This window comes from Gigantopelta aegis, unplaced genomic scaffold (assembly GCF_016097555.1).
Source record: "Gigantopelta aegis isolate Gae_Host unplaced genomic scaffold, Gae_host_genome ctg3690_pilon_pilon:::debris, whole genome shotgun sequence".
NCBI classification, from domain to species: domain Eukaryota; kingdom Metazoa; phylum Mollusca; class Gastropoda; order Neomphalida; family Peltospiridae; genus Gigantopelta; species Gigantopelta aegis.
Window position 1 is genome coordinate 1 of NW_024533464.1, and position 10,992 is coordinate 10,992.

Here is a 10,992-nt window from a genome sequence, read left to right on the forward strand (position 1 = left end):
AAATAAGTGAATGATGGAGAGCCACTTTCTTAGAATTTTTCCCTTAACAGCAAGAACGAGTCTTGGGAGGGTTGGCACGAACGTAAGAGTAAGCCATCAAGTGTTCTGATGGAAAGACTTCATATACCTTCATCTCTGTTCCCTTCATGCGTGTATACCCGAGCACCAATACAAGGTCACTTTGCCATCATTCCAATCTTCCCAAAGGAATTCTATTATAGCCAAACATAATCATCAAATGAAAGAGCATCTTGATTGCAGACATACATAAGAGCTCTTCCATTCAGGTGACTTGAAATCCCATATCGACATATTGTTTTGCAGTGCAACATAGCAAAGAATCAGACAATTTTTGCATATCATCTTTAGACTTGTGTTTTTGTCAAACAGAAGAATGTGATATTTGGGCTCGTCTGTTTCCTCGTTTTAAATTGCCACGCTCAATACTTTTGTCAAAGGGTAAGTAAGCTAGTCGACCACCAGTAGATACATACTTTTACATGAGAATATTGTTGTTCCCATCCACTCCTTGATCAGGTAGCCCATCCCTAGATGCCAAGTACTCGTCGCTCATTGATTCCCCTTTTCCACCTTCCTTCTTCATCTCCAAGTAAGCCCAACTTCCACTAGAGATCGAAAAACAATCCAACAAGAGGTTCTCCATCGTCAAAGAGATGCTAGCTTTTTTTTGTTGGCTTGGTTGCTTCGTAGCAATGTTTGCCAACATTTGATGAAGCATCTCCTAAAAATGCAAAGACTCAAGTACACCTTCATTAGATTTTTGAGGAAAGTACAGGTCAATTTGGACCATTGCCTTGAATAAAGGCCTCCCTCTCAAATACAGCATAGCCATTATCATAAAGTGTAACTCCAGTTATTGGCATGCCAATCTGTGGTCAGCTTCACCTGCAAAGTCAGTTATATAATATTAATGTCATTTTGAATATTGCTATTTGAACTGGTAATTTAGTGTATAATAAAATCTTTTTTGCTGCAAGGCCAAGAAGGGGCTGCAATGTAGGAGTATTAGTGGGAGGGCCTAACAAATACCCTATAGAAGAGGTCTTTATGACGTACCACGGCTTTCCATGTTTTTCCAAACGAGAGTGGCAAACAGATCAGAAAGAAAGACAGGAGATCACCAGAGGTCCAGAACTAAAGAGAGTGATGCAGCAAGATATCAATGCTATAAATAGATTTGCAGCGTCATCATGACGACTCTAAGTGGGTTTCCCCCCACAACTCAGCTCACTAATTTTAAAGGTGTGTTCTACTGGGGTCTTATCATTTTATGATATTCTCTCTGTTGTACTATTATTACTTGAAATTAAAAGTATGTAATATAAAATAATATTTTTTCTCTAATTAACATATTTGCAGGCTGGAATCTTAAATTTATCAATTGTCTTCATTGTTTCTTTACAGATAACTCATTTTCATCATGGCTTATAGAGGTGGCATTCCAGGACAACCTCATTCTGATTACTTTTCATCTCATACTTATATGTGGAGCTCTAAAGACAAACTAGGACAAGGAGCCACTGGTCAAGTATTTGTTGGATATAACAAGGTGGCCTCTGACACTATTTTCTTATTAACCAAACCAATTCTCTCTCTCTCTCTCTCTCTATATATATATGTATATGTATATGTATTCATTAGAAAACTGGAGATAAAGTAGCAGTAAAAATGTTTACAAGACTGTCTGAGTTTCGTGCCATGCAAAATGAATGCATACAATAAGTCAACTTCAACATCATAAGAACATTGTTCAATTTTTAGAGATCACTGAGCAGGAGGTATCTTTTATTAAACTAATATATAGTTAATGAAGAGGTTATGTTTATTTTATTGCCTTTATAATAGAAAGTCAACAACACTAATATTATTGTTATGGATTTTATGTAATGGTGGCAGTTTATATGAAGTTATGATTCTCCTGAGAATGCTATGGGCTTGGATGAAGTCCAGTTCAAACAAGTTCTCTCTGATGTTGGTTATGGTGTGTGTTGATGTGATTTGATTGTCTCCCATTCTTCTGTATTCATCACTCTATAGCTCAAGGTTTGGCTCATTTGAAGAAACATGGCTTTGCTCATCGAGATATTAACCTGGCAATATTATGAGGTGTCTTCTACCAGATGGAAGGTAGTGGCAATTCGATCCAAATCCACTCTCTCTCTCTCTCTCTCTCTCTCTGTAGTTATATCTTCAAATTGGCTGATTTTGGAACAGCTCGTAAACTAGTACCTGAAGAAAAGTTCACTTCACTACATGGAACTGAAGAATACTTGGTAAATATAATCTGCACTATTTTCTATCTTTTCCTTATAATTAGTACCCAGCAATGTATGAGAGGCATTAATTGATCCTCGATCACAAGAAGCATTTGTTGATAAAGTTGATCTCTGGAGTGTTGGGGCTACACTTTTTCATCTTGCAACTGGTCGATTACCATTTCAACCATTTAGAAAAAGAGATGACAGAGCCACAATGTATGAATTAAGATAGTTGTATCTGGACATGTCTATATAATAAATGAATATACATAGTGACAATGCTAATGCTGTTGTGTCTACTATAACTGCATAGTCAGTGTGTGACATCAATAATGTGCTAACTATTGTTGATGTGTGTGTGTGTGTTTGTGGAGGAAAGAGAGAAAGAATGTGCGTGTGTTTGCGTGTGTAACTTGTGTTTTTTTATTACTTTAGGTATCGTATTATTACTGAAAAGAAAAGGGTATCATTTTGGGATGGCAAATGGAAATGAATGGCACAATTTTTTACAGCAAGAACTACCACCTGATGTTATGTTATCAGTGTAATTAGTCATGATCTATGAAAACATTATATTATATTAATCTATATTAGGGGACTACGTAATGTCATTACTCAGTACTAGCTGGATTGTTGGAGAACAACTTGAAGTAATGTGGCCGTTTAGTAAATTCTTTATAGAAGTTGAAAGAATTGTTAGAATGAAAGTAAGTTGAACATATGCCATATATCTCAATAGATTTGGTTAGTATAGTATATTGAGTATTAATGGCTTCTTTACTGCTCAAAGTATACTTATTACTTAGAAGTTATTGTCACTTATTGTCATGTCACTGACTGTTGTTATTTTTATGTCATTATTTAAATGACTTAATTAGATTTACTAGTATCATTAAAGGGCCACAAACATAACGAGTGAAATAGTCACATGATTTGGTTTTTGGGACTCAAAAACCATTGAAGCTACTTTTAAAAGGAGCACTAGAAACAATATTACCTGAATATGAAAGTGAAAGTCAATCTAGAAGATGTCTCTACTCCAGATATAATATTATAGACTATAATTTATAGCAACATATTGTCACTTTTGCTTTCAATTATCATCATTGCTGAAAATGCCTGTTTTACTAATGGAATAAGTCTATATACTCTCAGCATGCAGACTGTGCCCATGGTCCTTTAATGTCTGTGCATATTGCTTCTCATTTTAGTTGTAATAGAAGCATTACATGTACAATTCCCAAGTCATATTTCAGTACATTGTTGTCTAGCCATTTAAATGGCCTAAAAATTAACATAACTACATTATATGATTAACAAGTACATATCCTTGCTTTATTAGGTTGTTGATGTGTTCTGTGTGAGTCGGGTGTACTTGTCATAAAATATATCTTGATGGTCGTGAAACAGATGTGTATGTAGTTAGTGGTTAAAATAAAACATTGTATATTCTTTATTCTGTTATTAGGATGCCAAAGTAAGAGAATTAATCTCACAGCAAACTAGATTGGATCCTGCTCACATGGAATTTTATTTTGAGAATATTCCCTATGCTCCACGTGGACCTGTAAAGCCTGCTGATTTACCAGACACTAGTGTAAGTTTATAGCAAATTTAATTGTTTAGTATAATTTCTGTTGATAGCCTGACTCACCTTTAACTGTGTTTGGTGGACCACCTCAGAAAGGAGACAAATTAGAGACACCAGTTCTTAGTATGTTCCAACTGTTGGACAAACAGATATGGATGGATGGATAGACAATTAGATGGATGGATGGATAGACAAATGGATGGATGAATAGATGGACAAATGGATGAATGAATGGATGGACAAATGGATGAATGGATGGATGGCAGGTAGACAGACAGGCAGATAGATAAACAGACAGATGAATTGAAAAATACCATTTATTTTTTGCATTAAAGCTCGTGCTCCAACTATGCCTCCTGAGGTGTCCATTGTGGATGATCTCAGATATTCTAAAGTAAGTCTCTCTTGTTTCTGTACTCTTCAGTTTACAGTACATTTTCTTTAGGATTGTACCAAAGCTGTTTGGGGTTATTATCATTCTGCTGAAACAGTGGAACGTTACTTCAGACTAATGCATCAAGCTGCACTTTGTCTCAGGTTAGTATCTTTATTATCATTAAGACTTCTTGAAATTTTTTCAAATTTTGTCAAGGTTATAATTAGTGTTAGATTTTGTTAGTAACTATTAACTCATTCTGACTGGATCTGATTTTTTTCAGGGAGACAGTTCAAAAAGAGTATACATCTTTGGCACCAAAAGTTTGATGAAGCTGGAAATCTTTATGAATCAATTATGAAATTAATACAAGGCCAGATCTCAGAGTAAGTGACTAAAACATGAAAGGTCTTGTCATGTTTCTATATATTGCAGCTGTGCCTTGTTAGTTCAGTTCAATATAGACATTGTTTAACTATCCAGAGTTATCATATATTAAAAATCTAAATATTTTATTTTTAAAAAAAAAGCAAGTCTTGTTTGCTCTCTTACCTTAGGTTACATTCAGAAATCACTCTTGCAAGAACTATTGGTTTGTTGCACACATACTACATGCACACACACTATATATATATAATGTTATAATACATATGTATGTTTGACAATATAGCAACTTTAATTAAACATTAATCATGTTTCCAGCTAGTGATACTGATGTTCAATATATGAGGCTGAGTTAAAGAAAAAAAGTCTCCTTGCTAAGGTAACCAACTATGACAGATACATGTGTACATGTCCAATATATTATGATACTAAACATCAAAGTATTGGGTATTGGTTTTTCTAAGTCATATTATCATGGTGCAGCATGGTTTCCCTATGGTTTGGGGAGTCTATACTGCTTGATTTCACTATAGTATGTCAAAGTTTTAAAATTCAGACATTCATTTGTCTATCTTTGGATCTAGACCAGTCTTCATTGCTGCAGTTAACCCAGCAGCCATTATAATTGTTTTTTGGGAAAGTGCTTTAAAGTAATATTATATTACTAGTCCCATTAGTTACAACAAAAACATTTACAAAAAAAGCAAATGGAAAAATATAGAAGACTGTTAGAAGACAAGCCAAAATAAACCAATAAAATAAATCAATACAGAACAAATAAGTAAAACAAGTAATGGACACAAAAGCTATATTAACTACTAAATATTGATTAGACAGGGTTTGTCTTGTACAGTGATAGTCTAGATTTAATGAGAAATGTGACTTTGATTTCTAGTCTGTCCAAAAAAAGTAAACTTTTTAGGATTTGTAGTATAATTTTGTATACTTAGCTTCTAACTTAGTCTTTGATCTTATTCACCTTCACATTGCTCTAGACATCTTATATACATCTTTAATTGATTTAAATATGTCTGCTTTTACCTTTCTTCAAGTTTTATTGCATTGTTAAACATCAAGTAGACATTTCACAGTGAACATAACTGATCACATGTTTTTGTATACCTATGGTTCCAGGTTCTGGTAAAGCAATTGTCACATTCCTAAGCATGACCAAACCACACACATACACACATAGAAACTAAGGTGAAGTTACCTCATACTAAGGTGCTCGGCAATTACTTAGGTATATTAGATACTGCACGTTTAGTTAAAGTGATGAGTATTGTTTATTACCTCTTATTAATTTTCCTATTTCTCTGAAATATGCAACTGCTATGTGTATCATAAAATTAACATATATTTTTCAGATTCAACATGAGAGACGTGAACTGGACAAACAAACAGAAGATTTTAATCCTCAAATAATGCAAATTTTAAATGCATCAAGTTGGGACTCTAATTATTGTATGGAAGTGTTCAATGGAAGGTAACAAGAGATACTGAATTAATTAAACACAATCATCTTGCTAAAAATCCTTTCTATTATTATTATACACAAATAATAATTATTTCAATTAGCTTTCAGTTAAAATTATATATTTTGTTGAAATAAAATTTGCAGGACTTGTGTTGTATTTGTTTAATCTACAATTTTAAATAATTTGGTCCTTGCCTTTTCCACACACACACACACACAGTATAAAGACAATGAAGTTCTATGTTGACACTATTCAAGAATTCTTTCATCAATTTCAGGAACAAAAGAAGTCAAGAGGAGGTAAGTATTGGTGTCATATCTTGAGTGAGTGAATGTTATTTTGGATTACTTTAGGTCCACAATCAAACTATGACAAGAAAGTACATGAATACAACAAGTGAGCTTATATATATAATATGTGACTACTTGATGTGTGTGTTGTGTGATGTGTTAGGAAGACAATAAAAAATCGACTTGCAGAGGCTGAAAGTAGACTCATGAAAATGATACAAGGACGATCAAATGTTTATAATAGACTCTATGAATTTCTTCAGTAAGTTTTACTCATTACATCTGATAACTTAAAGTACAGGTCTGTAACTAACTCTATGTGTAAATGTGTACTGGTTAAGTGAATATATTTTAAGTGTGTGTTGTCTTGAGCACCATCTCTTATTTTTCCAGTTGCTAGACTTTACATGTTATATCAACAGTATAATTTAGTTAATTGAAGGAGTTTTCTTGTCTCTTTCTTGCAGGAAATGTATATTTGTGCGTGAGGACATGGAGAGTTTCACCACTTCTCTTGAACACAATATCAGATACATTCATGAAAACTATTGCAGATTTAACTGAGGTAAGGAGGTAAAATTTTTGAATTGAATTCCAAAGTCTGATTTCTATACACATAATTCCTATTTCTGTTACTAAAATTTTAATCTTTAACTTTGATTCCTATGTTTACATTCCTATGTTCAGTGGGCAGAAACTCATCAGCAGAGGTTGCAACAGGCAGCTCAGAGGTTAAAGACCAGCACTCCTTCCTCATCATCAAAAAAGATTACTCTTCAATTATAAAGTTAGTGATAATATAACATGCAAATTTTACATGTTAATATTATTTTGTTCAGGTTCATTCAAGATTTAAATGCGTTAACAAGTTCAAATTTGAAACTAACTGAAGACCCAAAAGCAATATTTTAAAAATATATAATTTGAATTGACTTTTTGTTTCCTCTACGTGTCTATTTAGAATTTGAGTATTCATTATTAAAATTAATGTCGCTTACCGTTAATAATTATTAATGTTAAATAAAACTTAACCCCTTAGTGACAGACAGTTTTTGTTATGGAAGCTAAGGAAAGAGGTAATCAGTTATTCTCTCAGAAGAAATACAAAGAAGCAATAGAGTGCTACTCGTCAGCTCTTGTAAGTGGTATCTTACTGGACATAATGTAGGATTAGTAATACCAATAGGACGTGTCAACCTTCCAACTTTATCCTGACATCAGCTATCCTACAAGAGACACGCTATACTTACAAACAGAGATAAATTTATAGGTTTTAATAGAACGTAGATTGTCTCTAGCAACTATTACAAAATTTAATATGATATTATTTTTAAAGGCAGTGTCTAGAGTGTTGGTAATAGAACATTGTACTTTTATGGGAATTTAATACTATACCCCAGACCCTAATCTTAAACATCAGAACCTAAATGTATTAATTTTCACATTAAAGTACAGTGTTTCATTACCAGCACTCTAGACACTTCTATTTTAAAAGTACCAGGCTCCAAACAATAGATATATATACACCTGTTAAAATTAATGGTTTTATTATTTTATGATTCCTATACTGTGGTAGTCTGAGAAACAGATTTGACCTGTCTTTAATTTATTTTATATTAACAATATTTTCTTTAGGGAAAGGGTCAAAAAGATCCACGACTTTATGCTAATAGAGCTCTGTGCTATATCAAATTAGATCAGTGGACTGATGTCATTGAGGACTGTCATAATGCCATTCAGATAGACCCATCTATTATCAAGGCTCATTTTTATTTAGGACAGGCCCAACTAGAACTGGAAAACTTTGATGCTGCAATAGAGTCGCTTCAAACTGGTAGGATATTATGTCGACTGACTTTAGCAATATTTGTAATGTAAGATATGTCGTGTAAATGTCACTACTTACATGTAAATTTACTTCCAACTGCCAAATTTTAAAGATGCATTGCCACCTAATTGTATTGCATCAGTTTATCACACGTGTGAATTTTATTGGAAATGTTCAATTTATTACTATTCTCCTTTTGTCATATGATAAACCTAATAAGAAGTGATCCTTAACCCTACACATAATTAATGTCTTAGTATTAGAATCGTGTAATATAGTAGATGTATTATTACAAACTAAGTGAAAGAGATGTGAACATGGTTCAGCTTCCTTGGGCAATTTAATTCTGTATTAGCATGCCCACGCCCTTAATTAATTTTGTATATAAAGGGTTAATGTACAACATTGCTTAAAGATCCTAATAATAAATATTTGTGTTTGCCATGTATACAACAGTCTTTATAATTAGAATACTTCTATTCTTATAAATTGAAGTATTAAAGCTAATTTTAAAAGAGTTGTGAGGTCTTTATTTCTCTAGCATTTGCTCTTGCCAAAGAACAGAGAAGAAATTTTGGAGATGACATAGCTTGTGCTTTGCGAATAGCAAAGAAAAAAAGTAAGGCTATCATATCATCTCCCATGACAAAGTTGTATGATTGTGTCTTTGCTATAGAAATGGCATCAGTTAGAAGAACAACGTCTCAGAAAGAAGTCTGATCTCCTTGTCTTATTAAATGATTTACTGAGAGACTATCATGATAGGTACAATAATAGATTATGTTATAACAAGTAATGTGTCCTTTAGACAAATAACAGAGTTAGAAAGCTCTTCCCTTTCTCCTGAGGAGATAGTGAAACAAAAAGAATCAATCATTCAACAACGTGTAAGGAGAATCTTGATACATTATATTAAATGATACATTATATTAAATGATCTTTAGTTGTACTTAATGTAATGTAATTTATACTGATATTTCTCTCTTAGGAAGAACATGTTAGTGATTTGAATCGTGTTTTTGAAGAAGCAGATGAATCAAAAAAAGTAATACAATAATTTCATTATAACATTTAATAGATTGTTTTTCTTTTATCCTGTCTTCCTGTGGTGGGTATAGCATAGAGAAGTCCCTGATTATTTGTGTGGTAAAATTAGCTTTGAGTTAATGAGAGATCCTTGTATTACTCCAAATGGTATAACGTATCCTTCTATTAAATAACAAATGATGTTTAATAGCATTAAAAAGTATATATATGTTTTTAATGTACTCTGGTTGACTATGGAATAGTGTGTTACTACTAGCTTGCAATGTATTGGGTATATGGAGTAATGAAACCAGCTGCTCTAATATTGTGCATGATACATCTATTATAACTGTGTTAGTTTCAAAAGTCAATGATGGAGAATAATTTCATATGTTAATACTACTATGTTTGGTCCATTTTTTTCCTGAGCTTATTGTTGTCATAGATATGACAGAAAAGATATTGAAGAGCATTTAAACGTGAGTCATTATAATTGTACACAATATTTGTCATGTTTTTTCCAATAGCGTGTTGGCCATTTTGATCCTGTCACTAGAACAAAGTTGACTACTGATCAATTGATTCCTAACTTAGCTATGAAAGAAGTTGTCGATATGTTTTTATCAGAGAACGAATGGGTAGAAGATTACTGAGTTAAAGAAGACACTTAAAGAATTCATTTTATCTATCATAATATGTCTTTCAATTCTGTATTAAAACTGTGTTTTTGAAAGTTTCATTAATACACAGCATTAGCCACGCCTCTTTAAAATGGCGATCGTGGCTCCAAGAACTCCACTTACCAGAGAGCAGTTACAGACCCTTCAAACTTATATTTTAAAGAAAAGAAAAAAGAAAGCACAAGGTATACAGTTGTTGATTTTCTTAATTTAAATAACTACTTATATATTACTTGTCAAGTCTCCATATTGTATTATATGTTTTATTTAGATGATATTCAAGGTGTGAACGAAACTGACTCCAACTCACAAGAGAACTCTGACGAACCTATGCCAGTAGATGAGGGCACATACCACTGACTCTTCAAGTGAAGGATACAAAATGCTGGATAAAATATGGAGATACTGGGCAACAATTAGAATCTGTTCCTGATATTGCAGTACAGGTGAGTCACTAAATACATAATAAATATACTATTGTATAGTAAAGTTTTATTGATGATCATAATAGTTGATAATTTTCTATTGAAATAGGCAGAATTAAAATTTGACATAATTTAAATTTGGTGTTTTTAAAAATCTTTATATAATTGATTGTCTGTGATGGACACTTACAAGATTATTTGTGTACAAGGTTACCATGTGTGTGTGAGGCTTTTGAGAAATATTTAAATAATAGTATTTGTTGTATTAAATGCAAGTTTCCTGTGGGGATTATGTGCTGTAATATGACAAAATAATTGATTGTTTTAAATATGATATACTTATTAATACATTAATATGCTATATTAAATTCATTGCCTATAAATGTTATATAGTGTAATTTATGTTCATAATTGTTAACCCCTTGTGTTCTTATTATTCCTGTTTTTTTTTGTCTTGCATGCAAAATATTGTAAGATTTGTTTTTCCTATTGTTGTATGCAATTAATGAGCCAAATAAACTCAATGTACAGACTATGATATAACTATTATAACTAATTATAACTATTAATAACTATGATAACTATTATAACTATTATAACTAATTATTATACAACATAATTTTGTCATGTTTATA

General features: G+C 32.3%; 1 protein-coding gene across 1 annotated transcript; it reads left to right on the forward strand.

Moving 5' to 3' along the window:
• Positions 1–1,068: 1,068 nt before the first annotated feature.
• LOC121392375 (E3 ubiquitin-protein ligase CHIP-like) lies at positions 1,069–9,905 on the forward strand. Its single transcript, XM_041523607.1, has 11 exons — positions 1,069–1,164; positions 3,748–3,876; positions 6,386–6,407; positions 6,866–6,963; positions 7,444–7,536; positions 8,034–8,232; positions 8,768–8,846; positions 8,905–8,991; positions 9,350–9,427; positions 9,698–9,731; positions 9,780–9,905. The coding sequence occupies exons 1-11, from the start codon at positions 1,069–1,071 to the stop codon at positions 9,903–9,905; spliced, it is 1,041 nt and encodes a 346-aa protein (XP_041379541.1).
• The last annotated feature ends 1,087 nt before the right edge of the window (positions 9,906–10,992 follow it).

What these genes read in the sequence shown, in the direction of transcription:
- LOC121392375 (XM_041523607.1), top strand. Translation starts at nt 1,069, where the DNA reads ATGACGTACCACGGCTTTCCATGTTTTTCCAAACGAGAGTGGCAAACA. An exon ending in CTGATTTACCAGACACTAGT is followed by an intron (nt 3,877 to 6,385) that starts GTAAGTTTATAG and finishes CATCAATTTCAG; the next exon opens with GAACAAAAGAAGTCAAGAGG. An exon ending in CTATTGCAGATTTAACTGAG is followed by an intron (nt 6,964 to 7,443) that starts GTAAGGAGGTAA and finishes CCTTAGTGACAG; the next exon opens with ACAGTTTTTGTTATGGAAGC.